The sequence below is a fragment of the Gymnoscopelus microlampas genome (genome assembly GCF_963454915.1).
Source record: "Gymnoscopelus microlampas genome assembly, chromosome: 19".
Classification (NCBI taxonomy): Eukaryota; Metazoa; Chordata; class Actinopteri; order Myctophiformes; family Myctophidae; genus Gymnoscopelus; species Gymnoscopelus microlampas.
The window spans coordinates 40,704,624-40,721,273 of NC_139956.1; the positions used below are offsets into that span (position 1 = coordinate 40,704,624).

Consider the following 16,650-nt stretch of genomic DNA (forward strand, 5'->3'; position numbering starts at 1 on the left):
CCCGGGGAGGGCTAATTTGGTAACATGTGTATACTCTCTCCAAGTTAAAGAATTTGACTTGTTTTGTACCTTGCAAAACACTTCCTGTTCTTTCCACCTTCTGCCATGGCCTCCATAACACATTTTGTTCTGCACTTATCATGGAATGACAATAATAAAAGTCCTTGAACTATATGGATGGAGATGCTCAAATATGGCAAAAAAAACTTTTCGGATTTAGATACTATTACAAGTACTAATTTTGAGTTTTTTTTTGTTTGTTTTTTGTATTTTCAATTTTCAAGCTTGTAGATCTGCTATTTTCAAAAGATTTGTATACATTTTGAAAACTTGAAACGGGACATTCTGCATAATGAGTACTTACTTTAAGTGCGTTTGATGCCAATTCTTTTGTACTTCTACTCAAGTAAAGTTGTCATTCCAGACTTTTGCTTGTATTTCTACATTGCAGTATTGATACTTTTAAGTTAAAAAATCGGAGTACTTGTGTCCACCACTGTTAATTGGTCTGCAGTCAGCTCATGTCCACTCTGTTACCGGGTTACATGGCGGCTTTCCGACATGTCGCCTTTCCGACGTTAACGAACCCTATACCTAACCCTCACCCTAACCCTAACCGCACGCGGAAGCCACTAGTCGGAGTGGCGAGATGTCGGCATGGAAGGCGGTTACCCTGTTACCGTACCCGCTAGACATTTTGGAACCGCGTTCATTCAATCCATTCATTCGGCCGGGAATGCAAGGCTGAAGGGTCATTATTCACTCAATAACGAGCCGTCCTTATTCATCCATTCTGACCATTGACTCATCACCCCCCTGTTGGGTGGAAACCTCATATCTCCGTAATACAACGTTTTTTAGTTTTTTTTTTGGGGGGGGGGGGGGGGTAAATTAAAGGGATAGTTCACCCAAATATATATATATTTTTTCTATCGATTAGTCACCACTTGTTGACTTGAATTCATAGATATTTTTTAGTTTTTGTCGCATTCCTGAGGCAATAATTTGATGACCAGCGGACCGGTAGGAGACACAAAGAGTCTCCTTTGTGTCTTTGTGCTGAAGACACATTCTTTTTTTATTACATTGTTGAAAATGTAACAGTTCTGGAGATACGAGGTTTCCCCGCCCACAACAGCGATGTCATCATGTAAATTCCATGTGAATGAGTTCATCCCTAATCACTGGCTTGTTTAATTTGCAGTCCCCCCAGCTGCTCACCCCTACACCTAACGAGGTAATCCAACCAATATAACACCAGTGGTGGAAAAAGTACTCAAAATGTTTTACTCAAGTAAAAGTATCAATACTGCAATGTAGAGGTAAGCCTAGTCTGTTACAAGTAAAAGTCCGGAATTCAAAAATCACGTGTGTAAAAGTACAAAATTAATGTTATCAGAATGTACTTAAAGTACCAAAAGTTAAATACTAAAATGTTTGAAAATAGCAGAGTTGTGAGCTTGTAGATCGGCTATTTTCAAATAGCCTAGGTATAAAATAGGGCTAAAGTGGTTAATGTATGTTTTATAATGTAATCATTTATATCAGCAAAGTACCTACAGTAGTAACTAAAGTGTTCAAATAATTGTAGTGGAGTAAAAGTACAATATTTGCCTCTGAGATGTAGTGGAGTAGAAGCAAAAGTATAGACACTTGGAAATACTCCAGTAAAGTAAAAGTACCTCAGAATTGTACTAAAGTGCAGTACTTGAGTAAATGTACTTAGTTACTTTCCACCCCTGTATAACACTCGCTTTATGCTTTGATCGTACGACGGTGAGCGCCGCAATTTATTTCTTTGGCGCGTGACGCTGCCGTGCGACGGGGTGTAAGGCTTGTGTCATCCTCGTTACATGGCGTTTTGTGTGTGTGTGTGTGTGTGTGTGTGTGTGTGTGTTTGTTTTAATGAGCCACGGTACGTCTTCGAACGAGGACGCTTGAGTTACATTGTGTTCCGAGCATCAAGTGTTCCCAGTTGTTGACTGTTTTCAAAAGGTTTTTGTTGAGTTTATATGTTTTTTATAGCAGTGATTCTCAAACGTTTTCATGTCAAGGACCCCCAAATACACCCCCACATGTTTTTGTCCGCAGACCCCCATCTCAAAAAAATGTTGTTCCAGGGACCCCCAGAAGCAAAGATTTGTGTCACAAATGTTAGCTTTAAAAAATGGCAAAAGTAGCAGATCTACAAGCTCAAAAAGACCTTGTAGATCTGTTACTTTTGAGGTTTTTGTGTGACGCTGTATAGTATGATCAAGTAGGGCAATAATCCTGCTTGATCAGTAAAGTAAAAAAACATCCTCAAAATTGTACTCAAGTGTAGTACTTGAGTAATTATACTTACTTTACACCACTGGCGCTGACCATAGCAGTAAAAGTCTCCGCCTATCCCTTTGTGAAGGTCAGTTAGGATTTAGGTTACCAATGTAGTCAATGGAAGTTGTCACTGTGTGAACCGTGTGTACTGTCTTTATAATGTAATCATTTATATCAGTAAAGTAACTAGTAACTAAAGTTTTCATATAATTGTAGTGGAGTAAAAGTACAAGGTTTGCCTCTGAAATGTAGTGGAGAAGAAGTAAAAGTACTGACAATTGGAAATACTCCAGTAAAGTAAAGTCAGTAAATAGATTAACATTGCTATCTGCCCTGGTGAAAGAAATGGTCCGAGTCCACTGGGATTCCCGGGCATTGAGACTGGACGCACAGGTGACTGTTTCATGTAATCAATTCCCAGCAGATCCCCAAACCTGTTGTTTTGGGGTGAGCTGGTTTCAGTTCATTCAACCCCCTCTTGTGTCTTGGCTAGTGAGGCGCGCCTTAGCGAGACATTGTACTACATCTCGCAACGGTATTGCGCGCTGAGAACAGCTGACATACAAGCTCACAACCTCGCCGCGGATGCGACCGTTGTGAGCTTGGAGGTCTGCTATTCTCGGCGTGTTCTCCGCGCGCGACACCTTCGCGAGACGACAGAGAATAAATTAGGCTTGACGAGCTGCAGCTGCACGAGCCAAGCAGGCACTGGTGCCATGATCATAGAGCGCTCCCTCCGGTCTGATGATAGCCACTGGAGGTGGGGTTTGGGGGACAAAACTGCTTTAATTTGCTATCATTGTGTGTTTACACACAACAGAAACCAAGGATTATATCTTTGAAGAGCGAGAGATCAATCCTAAGCATTCTTCCTCCACACTGGGAGAAAAACAGCATCTGAAAGTTTGATGGGATCGCCACTTTAACATTGCATCGTATGAGCGGTGGGGTTCTTTTGGTGCCGGCCTGCGCGCACATACTGGTTCTTATCAGTGTGACGTTGTCTGATGAGGGGTCTATAAGGCTGATAACAGCCGCAAGGACTGATAACAGTTATCAGCTCCTGTGGCTCATACTTCTTATCACCCTCTCCATCCTTTTATCGCTCCCCTCATGTCACCCCGGGGGTGAATACAAGCTGGTCATGCGATGCATAATGTTTTGCACATGTTGCATCGTAGACATGTTGGGCTATACTTGCTTTTTCTACACATATTAATTGTATTTATATGCATAGGATAACGTGATTGATTCCCCTCCTTAAAAAGGCATCAGTATATTGTTAGCGTCGGTACAGATGGATGCAGTTTGCCTGCATTCTTTCCCTGATAATGTACGTTCAAACACGCACGTACAGGGAGGGACGAGAGCCTGATTTACACAGTGCTTGGTTGCGCGTTGTGTGGAAAATATCTTTGATACATGTATACACAACCTGTGTCGAAAATGGCCGATCTACAAGCTCACGACATGTCGCTGAGCCGTTGGTTCTCAAAGCGGGGACCAGGGACCCCCAGGGGGTCCCCAGCAAAAGTAGTTAATGCAGCATCGCAGTCATTTTAACCACGTTAATCAAATGTTATACTTTGGCTATTCAAAAATAGCAGATCTACAAGCGCGCTTGCTCATCTGCTATTTTCTTCTGGAGGTCTCCCTGGAACAAAACGTTTTCAGTTGGGGGTCCGGGGCCAAACATATCAATTTGGGGGTGCCTCGACACGAAAAGGTTTGAGAACCACTCCGCTCAGCAATGTGTTGTGAGCTTGTAGGTCGGCCATTTTCGTTGCGAGACACCCGCACGCCAGTTTAAATCAGGTGTAAAGAATGAATGGTATTAGGCCCTTTTATCCATTGTATTCACTGTGTGTGTGTGTGTGTGTGTGTGTGTGTGTGTGTGTGTGTGTCTGTGTGTGTGTGTGTGCGTGTGCGTGTGCGTGTGCACGTGCGTGCAGGGTGATGGAGAGAAGTCGCCCCGCCAGCGCAGGCCCTCCAGTCCGAGCTCCAATAGCTCCCTGGGGGGCTACGGCCGCTACACCCCCTCCCGCTCCCCCCAGAACTACAGCCGGGCAGGTACACATACTTTATTCATAAGCCACTGGGGCCTTCATTGTTACATTGCCAGTGTATCATTTGCGTGCCAAAAATACGCGTATGTTCTGTTTTCGTTTTAAATCATATTCTGTCTTGTCCATATTCAAGTCATTTAAGTTCTTGCCTTATTTCCAACTGGGGCTTTTTTTCCTGACAGCATTTCGTGAATTCTCCTCCTATTCTCCTGCTTTGAGTGAGATGGTTAAATTCAGGTTTAAAGCCATGTTAAACCTGGGTAGAGCCTTCGGTCGTACGGTATGGCTACTTGGCCATGATATGAGTCCAAATATTGTTTGTCATATTTATCTGTTGCTTTTTTGCTCTGCGGGTGAGAGACCAGAATTATCATTTTTTCACCTGGGCCTTTCTACCTGCTGATAAACTTACAGTGCCGTCATTGTCACTTGCAGTACACCAATATTAGTGATATTGATTACTTTGGGGCTTCTTTCAAATACAATACTGTATGATGAATACAACAATTTCACGTTCACCCAAATAAGTACCAGAACCAGAATTTTGAGATGCTTTGCCATTCAATGAGGGGACTCATTCAATGGCAGAGAGAGACTCATTCAATGGCAGAGAGAGAGAGAGAAAGAAAGAGAACACAAGAGCAACAGATAATGGCGATCAACAGTATTTGGACTCATATCGTGCCCAGGTAGCTATCACAACAGCACAAGGATCTATAGCAACGTTCAGCATCACTTTAAAGACATGCCATAGCAAGTATGGAAGACTGGACATTCCTGTGAACGGCATGTTCCTCATCACAGCTGCTGAATACTGGCTTGCGAGAAATTGAAAATTGAAAACGGACTATTATCAAGTCAGAAGTCCTCACGTCAGTGCCTTGCGTTTTCACTTTTCAGCTAAATATATATACATATACTGTATATGCTTTGGTGGACACACAGCCTGATATTTATCTGATGGATAGGCAGCCAAATAAAATTCATACGTCGGTTAACAGTGGTTGTCATAGTGGGGTCCTTGAGCGGGTCCTTGAGCGGGTTCCAAGGGAAACAAGGGAAACAAGTTAGGAACCAAGCGGACCCTTATAGGTCGGCAACTCTGACAGTGTTCAAATGGAACCAAATGGACCCTTACGGGTCCATTTGGTTCCATTTGAACACTGGCAGAGTTATGGGGGTCCGTGAATACCAAACTGGGGGACCTGGGGGGGGTCCTAGAAATTTAAAAAAAGTGTTTGAGAAACGCTGACTTAGAAGGACTCAGCGATGTTTCCTGTGATGTTATTGGCCATACATAGGACCAGAGACGAACGCCGGGGTCAAACCCAGCGGCCAAGCCCGCGACTCCAGCTCCCTCCCCCTTCCTCCCACCTACATGGGAGGGGTCAACCCCGGCCCCACCTGGGCCAGGGACTCCTCCACCCTCCCCGGGTGCGGGGCCACGGGTGGCGGCACTACCGGCGGCGGTGGCGGTGGTAGCGGCAAGTGCTCCCCCTTGCCACCAGGGGACCTGTCTCTACAGCTCAACCCCACCACCCTTGCCATGCTCCAGCAGCACAACTACATCCCTTACTTCAGAGGTATTATCGGCGCTCGGGAAGAACCGTGTTAAAATATAGAGTGCTAGCTGACTCAGTGAAAACCTCCTTTTCTCCACAACACTGTTCCGAGAGAATTGACAAAGCAAATCTCTGAGGCTATAGGTTCAGACTGGCAGCCCAAATCAGAATGGGCTCCATGCACAGCAGCCATATTGGAAAGAAATTCCTTCACAGGTGTTACCAATGATGCTAATGAAGGCTCTGTTCCATTCTGGTTTAAAAAGAGTCAGGGTGCTGATATTGTGCATATTGGCACTCTGCTACACCAGTGGGTCTCAAAGTGTGGTCCAGGGACCCTTGTGGTTCCTCGAGGGGGTTCCAAATGGCCCCCAGGTGTACACTCTCAGAGTTATGGGGGGGTCCTTGAAATTAGAAAAAGTTTGAGAACCACTGTGCTACACTAAATGGAACCGCTAGAGCCTTCATTAGTATAAGTGGTAACACCTGTGAAGGAAGTAAGGAAGAGGCCCAATTTCTGTCCACTATGGCTGCTGTGCATAGAGCCTGTTATATTTTTGCCTATCCAGATTGGAATCAGATTGTTTTTTTGTCAAGTCTGATCAGCCAAAAAAAAAAATCTATTCTGCGGCTAAGATTTGATTTTGTTCATGCAGTCCTGACCCACATGGGGGCTTGGGAAACGTCCTCGAGCCCAGACAAGGACCAAATTAAAGTTTTATTCAAAGGAAGAACACAAAGGCAAAGTAGAAGTGGAGTGGGGTTGGTTCTCACTTGCATGACACTTTTGTGTCCGCTCTGTGTTTGACCGGGACCGGAGCCTTGGGTGTGTGGAGTGCTGTGATCCCTTTAGGGAGTAGTAGTGGGACCTGCCCCTGGGTTGGCAGGCCCCTCCACATGGCATGGGTTGTTGTGACTGAACACCAAGTTAACAGCGTTCAGAAAAAGAAGAAGAAAAAAAAAAACCCCTCTTGCTCCGGGGTGTTTTCAGGTCGTTGCCTTCTTCGCCGTGAGTCATCATAACATAATGGGAAACAGAGCGTTTGGCCTGGGTGTGTTTTTTTGGGCTAATACTATAACTGATGTTTGATCACTTGATGAGCGTTTATTGTGTTTAAAGCATTGAACTAACATCATCACCCAATCTATCAGAAGTATACGCACACACACAGCACGACATAAGCTGACATATTAATCTTATGATTCGGTCTTACACCCATGTCCCTTTGTGAGGGGGACGACCTCTGATTTGTGTTAGTATGTCTATCAGTCTCAGTGAACCACCCCCGATATAAATTCTAAATATGAAGGGCTTAACCTCAAGCTATCGAGTCGAATCGGGGGCCGCTTGTGTTCTGAAATATGCTGTATTGTTCAATAAACAAAGTGTTTTCTAATGCCTTCTGTGCCTGAATTTCGCTGTATTCTTCAATGAGTGTAGTGGTGCTGTGTCTGGTATCACACTTGAGGGAAACAGAAATACAGCGACACTCAGGCACAGAAGGGATTAAAGGAGCTACACCATGAATTTAAAAAATAATAATAATATTTGATATCATATTGTTTATGTCCCTCAAACGTTTTTCAAAAGGTTTGAGCCTAAATCAAGCCTCAGATATACTCATTCCAACTAACTTCTCTCTGGCTTATAAAGCACTTTCACCTGCAATACCACATTGTCCTGTTTGGCACGGGGCGCTAGTGAGCCAGTTTGTATGCATGTCATGTCCTGGTTCTGTGTGGAAAAAGTAAAAAAAAAAAAAAAGAAAAAATAAGAAAAAAATTAAAAATGATTTTTTTTATTTTAATTTTTTTGGGGGATTTTTTTTTTTTGGTTAGAACTGAAAAACGGGAGGAATTGTTCCCAGACGTGACGTAGGGTGGGGGAACAAATCTGACGGACTGTTTTCAGACCAATTTACATGAAAACCACTGATAGCCTATGAAAGCCTGCATGCTCGAAGTCGGGTATTTGTTGGAACAGAAGAGAGGTGGGGGAGACCAAAAACACACAAAAATGAAGAAAAAGTTAAAATTCATGGTGTAGACCCTTTAAAACAACTCTTTATTGAACAATACGGAATATTTCGGAACACCTCTTTATATTTTAAATGTGTACATGGTATGTAAAAGTAGGAACATTAGCCGTTAAACTGGGAGCTCTCAGTGGAAATTGCAGGTGGTCGACCGAGACTGACTGAGATAATACAAGTTAAATTTAAAAAACAAAATTCTACTGGTCTTGTCCGAGGCTAGTACAGTATGGGGATATCCCTTCACATGAAGCCGTGGTTCTCAAAGTGGGGTCCAGGGACCCTCATTGTTCCTTGAGGGTGTTTCCTATTGGTCGGTAACTCTGGGGGTCCTTGTAATCATGAAGGTTTGAGAACCACTGACAATACATTGTTTGATATCCAACCGCCTCACTTTGCACCTTGTCTCCCGCTCCCCTACTACTGACCCCAGGGCTCAAACAGGACCCCTTGTCCAACCCTAAAGCCCATAGGAGATCCCTGCATCTCAGTTTGCCTCCTCCTAAGGCTAACGGTAAAAACCCACCTAGCATCCTCTACTCTACTCTCTGTCTCTCCTCTCACACTGGAATGGTTGTCAGTCGTTGTAGTACTTTGTCAAGGTCTCGTGGCGTGCACCAAGGTCCAATTCTCGGACCGCCCCAGTTCCTAATCTCTGCCAAGGATTATGCAAAGAAGGAGAGGAAAGATATATATGATACATTCTTGGTCTGGCAATTCCAGCTGGCCGGTTTGTCCCCATTGGTCAGGCAAACTGGGAGGCAAAGTGGAGGCGGAAGTTTTATGGAATGAAAGACTATCCTTTAAGTCATTGGTTCCTAAACCTTTTCAGCTGAGACCCAAAAAGAGTTACTTGTGACCCTTAAGAATGGGTCAGCGACCCAACACTGGTTCCCGACCCATAGTTTGGGAAGCAGTGCTTTTAATGATTACGACCTTTGTTAAATAATCATTTCAGGAAAATAAAAGAAGAGCATAAAGTACGTTTCTGACTGAATGCCTGATTAATCTGCCAGAGCAAATCCTGCCCAGTCAAAAATGGTGTCTGTGCTATTTAGATGCCTCAATGAAATGATATGATGGCATGTAGAAAAACAAGACATCAGAAAATAACATGTGATATGTCGTCCTCCATTTCCCCTTGCTGATTATCTGGCAATTGTCGTAATCGTTACTCATAAGCTGGCCCAGCCCAACAATCCTTGACTTCAATGCATTCCCTCGGACTCCTGGCTCCAGTTTGCCTCCTAGTACATCTATGGCGCGTGCTAGGGCGTGGAACATCTGCCCTCTCCTTCTTTATATATATCCTTGATTTCTGCTTGCGCTGTAATCGTGCATGACGGGTGCGTGACGTGATCATGTGCACCTGTTTGTATTTCTGTTAACGAATGCCGCTGTTGAGGAGAAGGCGCCGAGGAACTCTGTGATTATGTCTGTGTGCTCGTGTGTTTTAGATCGACGTCACACTAACTGTTTGCCTGCACTCGACCTCTGTTTTTCTTCATTGTTAATTCCTGAATGATGCCTCTCTCTGTTGTCTGTCAGCCCTTAAACCCTCCCTTTCGTGTCAAAGTGCTTTTGTCCATGACGTGAATTTGGGTGAGAACACAGGTTGACATTTTAGTGAAGAGAAGATGGAAAAAATGAAGACAAATGTGTGTTTCTTTTGGCAAGGTGAGGGAAATCGCGTCAATTATTGTGTGGGTTTTGACAGAATCACATAATTACCCCCACACATAGTTTTTTTTTATATCAACAAACGAGCGCCTTAAAATGAATGACTCCCCCTGACTACAGAATTGACACAGATGGAGGTATTTTACCGTAAGCATGAGCCAAAGAGATAAGAGAGAGAGAGAGGAGTTAGACAACGTGATCCTTTGCAAAAGCCCCACAGCAGCGCACACAGCCAGACCACAAACAATAGTCTGATATGTATCTGAAGGTTTGACTTTCACCCAGATATACCAGAGCCAAGGGTCATTCAGAGCACAATGTGTTGTGTCCTGGCCAAGCACGGTTGGATGTACTGGGGGGGGGGGTGGGGTGGGGGGGGGGGTGTAGAACAGGGGTCCTCAATGTTTTTCAGGCCATGGACCCCTTAGCTGAGAGAGAGATTAAACGGGGACCCCCACTTTTTCATAGATTTCATAGATAGCTTCATAGACTTGTTTAACAACACTAACATCAGTGTTGTGTGAATTCATGTTTTCTGTTTGTTTGCACATTATCTTTTCTAGTTGGGTTAGTTAGTCATTTAACCTTAAACCCTCAGTACTCGGTAAACTTGACCTTTGGCTCTCTACTTGGTCTGCTCTTTTTTCCTTTTCCTCTAAATCTCTTTGCCAAAAACAGCCGATCTACAAGCTCACAACGCGCCGGGGCTTTGAGCTTGTAGATCAGCTATTTTCGGGGGAATGTTCAAGTACAGACCCCTGAGGGACCTCAGTGAACAAAGTATATAGGGTTTAAGTTGTTAAGAAAAGTTTTTTTCTTTTCTTGTCTTTTACAAATGGAACACTTGTGGCCAACAACTCATCGCTGTATATAACTCAAAGCCTCATGAAAAGATGAATGTTGGTCTTTAAGGACAGATGTTGAGACAGTCAGGAGATGTAGGGGGAGGAGTGAGTAACAGCGAGATGGACAGATGAGATTGCTTTACATTTGGCCCATGCTACTAGCTGCACATGGTTGGAGGAGCCACAGCAGGATAGACAGAGCAGAAGGGAAGGAGAGAGGGAGAGAGGGAGAGAGGGAGAAACGAAAAAGAGAGCTAGAAAAGAAAATGAGGTCCCGCGTGCTCCAAGCGTACGGCGCGGGGGGAGAATCACGAACACGCCGTCCAGGGGCTCGGCAGCGTTTTTTTTCCCCCCTGAGTCGGGGAGGCGGAGAGTAATGTTCTCCGATGGTCTGAAGGGGGATGAAAGCCGTGCGGGCAGTGGTGGAAAGTAACTAAGTACATTTACTTAAGTACTGTACTTAATTACAATTTTGAGGTATTTGTACTTTACTTGAGTATTTCCAATTTCAAATACTTTTACGTTTACTCCACTACATCTCAGCGGCAAATATTGTACTTTTACTCCACTACAGTTATTTGAAAACTTTAGTTACTAGTTACTTTGCAGACATACATTATTACATTATAAAACATACATTAACCACTTTAGCCCTATTTTATACCTAGGCTATTTTCAAAAATCACACCCAGTGTGAAGAGAGTGGTGCCATTGAATTAGTGTAACTGGTTGCATCCTTGTGTTGCAATCAGCTGCAGCTGTTGAGGCCATGCTCAAACGGACGGACGGACGGACAGACCCACACACACGGTCAAGTGTAGGAGTGGCTGGCACCACTCAAAAATGTTAGTACTTTTACTTTGGTACTTTAAAGGGGAAATCCACCCATTTTCAATATTTAACTATGTCATTAATATAGCATAAAGGAGTTGTGTGGAAATAAGAAAAAAGTTCCCCCCTTTCTGTGTTGCCTTGAACTGGAGGATTGATTGTGGGTTTAACATTGCAAATTACAACGTGATGACTCATCATGTTGTAATTTGCAATGTTAAACCCACAATCAATCCTCCAGTTCAAGGCAACACAGAAAGGGGGGAACTTTTTTCTTATTTCCACACAACTCCTTTATGCTATATTAATGACATAGTTAAATATTGAAAATGGGTGGATTTCCCCTTTAAGTACATTTTGATGCCAATACTTTTGTACTTTTTAAATCGGTCGGAGCGTTTGGAGTTGCGACTGCTCAGCTGTCCGCCATAACCGGAACCCCTACTTTTGTACTTTTACTCAAGTAAATTTAGAATTCTGGACTTTTACTTGTAACAGAGTATTTATATATTGCAGTATTGTTACTTTTACTGAAGTAAAGCATTTGAGTACTTTTTCCACCACTGGCGGAGAGTAATGTTCTCCGATGGTCTGAAGGGGGATGAAAGCCGTGCGGGTGGAACGGTTGGAATGAGAAAGCCGGAGCGGCCCAGCCAGGCTGTAATTTGGGGGTTCCTCGTTTGCCAGTGTGCAGTGGCATGTACTGTATAAACGCACAACTAGGCCGCGTTCCTCTCATCTCATATGGACCTCAGCGCCTCCCCAAACACAGCGTGAAAAGAGAGCCGTTTTGGTTCCAATGCGCCCGCCCGCCCGACCACCGGGGAGAGCCCCGCTCGTTTTTTTAATGAGCTCTCAGAGAGAGAGAGAGAGAGAGAGAGAGAGAGAGAGAGAGAGAGAGAGAGAGAGAGAGAGAGAGAGATAGAGAGAGGCAGAGAGGCTACTACATGCTTGTTGGAAAGCCCAATAGGCTCTATGCACAGCAGCCGTATTGGAAAGAAATTGGGCCTCTTCTTACTTCCTTCACAGGTGATACCAATGATACTAATGAAGGCTCTGTTCCATTCTGGTCAGGGTGCTGATTTCGTGCATGTTGGCTCACTAGAAACACTCCATTTGGTTCCCAAATAGTGGGTGTGTAACTCTGAGAGTTGTGGGGGTCCTTGAAAATAAGACAGCCACTGTGCCACACTAAATGGAACAGAGCCTTAATTAGTATCATTGGTAACACCTGTGAAGGAAGTAAGGAAGGGGCCCAATTCATTCCCAATATGGCTGCTGTGCATAGGGCCTATTGTTACGTTTGTCTTGGTATACCTCGGACGGTGACCGCCATGGCCAGAGTCTTTATGTATCTGGGTTGTCCAAATTGTCCAAATGTTGTGAACGATATATCTAAAAAAAAAAAAAAAAACTTTTGATTTGGCCAAAAACATCCACTTGGAAGATGAACCGATTAGAAGTAGGCGGTCAACGGTCAAAAGGTCACTGTCACCTCCTTTGTGTCCCACACTTTGTGTTTCGTGACATTTGGGCACAAACGTCCTCTTGGACTCGAGGACAAACTTGACAGTATTAGCCAGGTGGGTGTAGGTTGTCAAAGGTCGAGCTCACTGTGTGACCTCGCAAAACCATGTTCGTAAAATTCCCTCAAAGTATTCATTCACCATGCTGTATCTGGACAAAGTCTGGACAGACCTGGATGTAAACGGCAACTGGTTGGCGCCGAGGCATTGAAACGCTACGTGGTATTTCTAGTCGAATTTCAAGCGCCTCAAGTAGGTGTTACTTCTTGTCATTAACCGCTTCAGCCACTACCACTCCAGTGCTGTCCAGAAAGCTAGGTCACGGCGTTAGCGCTTTTATATTGTATATTTATATTGTCAATATATTTAGTCTTAGTTTTAGTCATCATAGCTTAGTTTTTATTTTGTTTTTCGTCAGTGAAAAAAGGTAGTCGACAAACATTTTTCGTCATAGTTTTAGTCGATGAAATCAACACTGCTTAAAAGCTGCTGTGCAAAATCTCAGACGACAACGTACAAAAAGACATATGCATATAGTGACACGTGTTGTGTATACATGGCGACACAAGGCGATTCGACGTAGTTACATTCATCACATTAATCTCATCTATACTCATCGCCTTACAGGCTTGCCTCTCTATCCATAGATCTACATCTTGTGATCACTTAGTTTTTTTTGTATTGGCAGATATTTAAAATGATGATTTAAAGAGTGTCTCAGCCAACTTCCGCAAGCCCCCTGTCAGCTCTTACCTCGATTCCAGATGTCCCTCACATGCAGTATGCACTTGGTTCTGCACTAACAACACTTAATTGTGCAAGTGTGTGTGTGTGTGTGTGTGTGTGTGTGTGTGTGTGTGTGTGTGTGTGTGTGTGTGTGTGTGTGTGCGTGCGTGCGTGCGTGCGCGTTTGCCGAAAGGATCTCTCCCCCAGACACAGGCGTGCACTAACAACACTGTGTGTGTGTGTGTGTGTGTGTGTGTGTGTGTGTGTGTGTGTGTGTGTGTGTGTGTGTGTGTGTGTGTGTGTGTGTGTGTGTGTGTGTGTGTGTGTGTTGTTGTGTGTTATGTGTCAGTGACATCACCTCCCAGCATCTAGACCTCCTCTGTCTTGTTCGGCCTATTGTTCTCTGAGGGGACAGACATGTGTGTGTGCTCAATTAACTAACAATCTGTCTAACTCTCACTCATTCTCTCACGCACTCTCTCTCTCTCTCTCTCTCTCTCTCTCTCTCTCTCTCTCTCTCTCTCTCTCTCTCTCTCTCTCTCTCTGTGTCTCTCTGCTCTGTCCTCAGAGCTCTTGATGTGGAGTGTTTAAGTGGCTCTGGCCTGTAAGGTGTCGGTGACTTCATTGTTCGGAACAAAACACTTTATTGACAGATGGACACTGGTCAGGACCAAACAACAACACAACGTACATATCTGAAAATGACATGCCACAAACTTAGTGGATGCCAGGGTTAAAAGTGGACACACGTGCACACAGATTAAAAAAAACCTGCTGGCTTAACATGTCCCAAACCTAACTTGCCGTAAGTTCCCCCCGGTGTCATTTGGCGCCGCCAACTGAATTGGATCATTCACTGACATTGATTATTTCGGCAAAGAGATTTAGTAAAGAGGGAAATACTTGAAGGAGCTAGTATAGACCCCTGAGGGGCTCCTCTAAGCTAATAGAGTACATAGAGTTTAAGTGGTTACTGCTCAGTATGAGCACAACACTTTAGGATGTCTGGACTATCAAGTCACCTGCATACTTACAGGAACATTTAAAGCTTCACAGTAGAACGTTATTTGCCTAACTTTGACTCTTTGCTTCCCCCAACACCCCCTCTTATCTGTCTCTCCAAACCCATCCTTTCCCCTCCCTTCACTCCCACCCTCCCTCCCAACCTCCCCATGGCTCTCTCTGTCTCTCTCTCTCTCCCCCCCCAAAACCTCCTCTCTTCCACACTGGAAGGTAGTGAAAGTGGTCGGAGTACCCCCAGCTTATCCACGTATTCCGACGGCAAATCCCCCTCCTCCTCTGGCACGTACGTGGCCGCGCCCCGGCATTTCCACATACCAGGTAGGCTGGAACCGCCCGCGCCGCATCGCTCTCTCCGAACACCTACGCCGAAAATCTACCCCCCCCTTACCCCCCTATATATACACTCTGCATCCCTAACCCTTTCTAAACACTGATCTGGGGCCAGTTGAATTTACAGTGGGTAGCCTACTAGGATAGGATCCGAGGAGGGCGAAGTTCTATAGGATAACCTGGTGTTGTTATTGTCGTTTTCTACTGTGCCGTATGCTTCTTTCTAGGTCCCTGCGAGAAGGAATGGGGTAATAGCTCAGAAGAACATGAGGGTTTTCCAAAATGTCTGGAAAGTGCGGTGTCATGCGTTCAATAGGCTCTATGCACGGCAGCCATATTGGAGAGAAATGGGGCCTCTTTCTTACTTCCTTCACAGGTGTTACCAATGATACTAATGAAGTCGCTGTTCCACTTCGTGTAGCACAGTGGTTCTCAAACTTTTTAATTTCAAGGACCCCCATAACTCTGAGAGTGTACAAATGGAACCAAATGGACCCTTACGGGTCCATTTGCTTCCATTTGTACACTCTCAGAGTTACACACCCACAAGGGGCCATTTGGAACCCCCTCAAGGAACCATGAGGGTCCCTGGACCACACTTTGAGACCCACGGGTGTTTCGAGTGAGCCAACATGCACAACATCGGCACCCTGACTCTGTTTGACCAGAATGGAACAGAGCCTTAATTAGTATCATTGGTAACACCTGTTAAGGAAGTAAGAGGAGGCTTAATTTCTTTCCACTATGGCTGCTGTGCATAGAGCCTATTTGTCTTTATTGCGTACCTTTCAGTGAGCGGAATGCAATCGAAAAATAGCCGACCTTGCAAGCCGACGGCGCGACATTGAGTGTAAACCCTTAAGACGTCTTTCCACGGTCCCTTCTATTAACCTTTGTCTTTTGTGTGTGGTGACTCGTCTTAATTGCCCTACACAGAATATCGACTGTCGGGTGGAAACCGCATATGTCCGAAACTGTTACTTTTCAGGATTCAAATTCTAAAGTGGCAGATCTTTTAAGCTTGTAGATCTGCTACTTTTGGATGTTTTTGTGTGACGCCGCCGTAGAATGATCGCCTAGGACATTCATTCACGAAAAATCACAAATAGTCACGAATATGGAGATAAGAGGTTTCTGCCCGACAGCGACCATATGCTCTATATTTGTCTCTATCTCTTCCTCTGTTTCTATATCTTGCCCACCCCGTCACTCGCCGGCCTCGCTTTCTCTCTCTCTCTCTCTCTCTCTCTCTCTGTCTCTGTCTTTCTATTGCTTTTTCTTCACCACGTCTTCCGTTTGATGCGCAAATTGTTAGTGTCACGCACAGCTCAAGATTTCAAATCCAATTCTCCCAACACCCCCCCAATCGACATCTGCGTAATTACACTGCGTCTCGCGAAATTCCCCCGATGGACTGTGACAGCGGTTGACGCTAAGCAGTGCATCGTTCATTATCTCCAGACTTCCTGCACGGAGGAATCCCTTCTCAATCTCTCTCTCTCTCTCTCTCTCTCTCTCTCTCTCTCTCTCTCTCTCTCTCTCTCTCTCTCTCTCTCTCTCTCTCTGCGATGCCACACATTGTTCCCATCGAACAATTACAACGTTTAATCGCACAGTTTGTGGAGAGAGGAGAGGAGGGAGGGGAGGGGAGGGAAGAAACAAAAATGCCTGTTCCCCGACTTGAACGGCGGAACGGGGGGATCGCAAAAAAC

The 16,650-nt window shown here is 44.6% G+C and overlaps 1 protein-coding gene across 1 annotated transcript in view; it reads left to right on the top strand.

Annotated features, from left to right (window-relative positions):
• ablim2 (actin binding LIM protein family, member 2) overlaps positions 1 to 16,650 on the top strand; it is a 146,289-nt gene that overhangs the window by 101,228 nt on the left and 28,411 nt on the right. Inside the window, exons 12-16 of the mRNA XM_084043719.1 lie at positions 1,205 to 1,237; positions 4,269 to 4,386; positions 5,684 to 5,965; positions 8,411 to 8,491; positions 14,819 to 14,926. Of these exons, the coding sequence (XP_083899845.1) occupies positions 1,205 to 1,237; positions 4,269 to 4,386; positions 5,684 to 5,965; positions 8,411 to 8,491; positions 14,819 to 14,926 (622 nt within the window). The remainder of the gene's footprint in view (positions 1 to 1,204; positions 1,238 to 4,268; positions 4,387 to 5,683; positions 5,966 to 8,410; positions 8,492 to 14,818; positions 14,927 to 16,650) is intronic.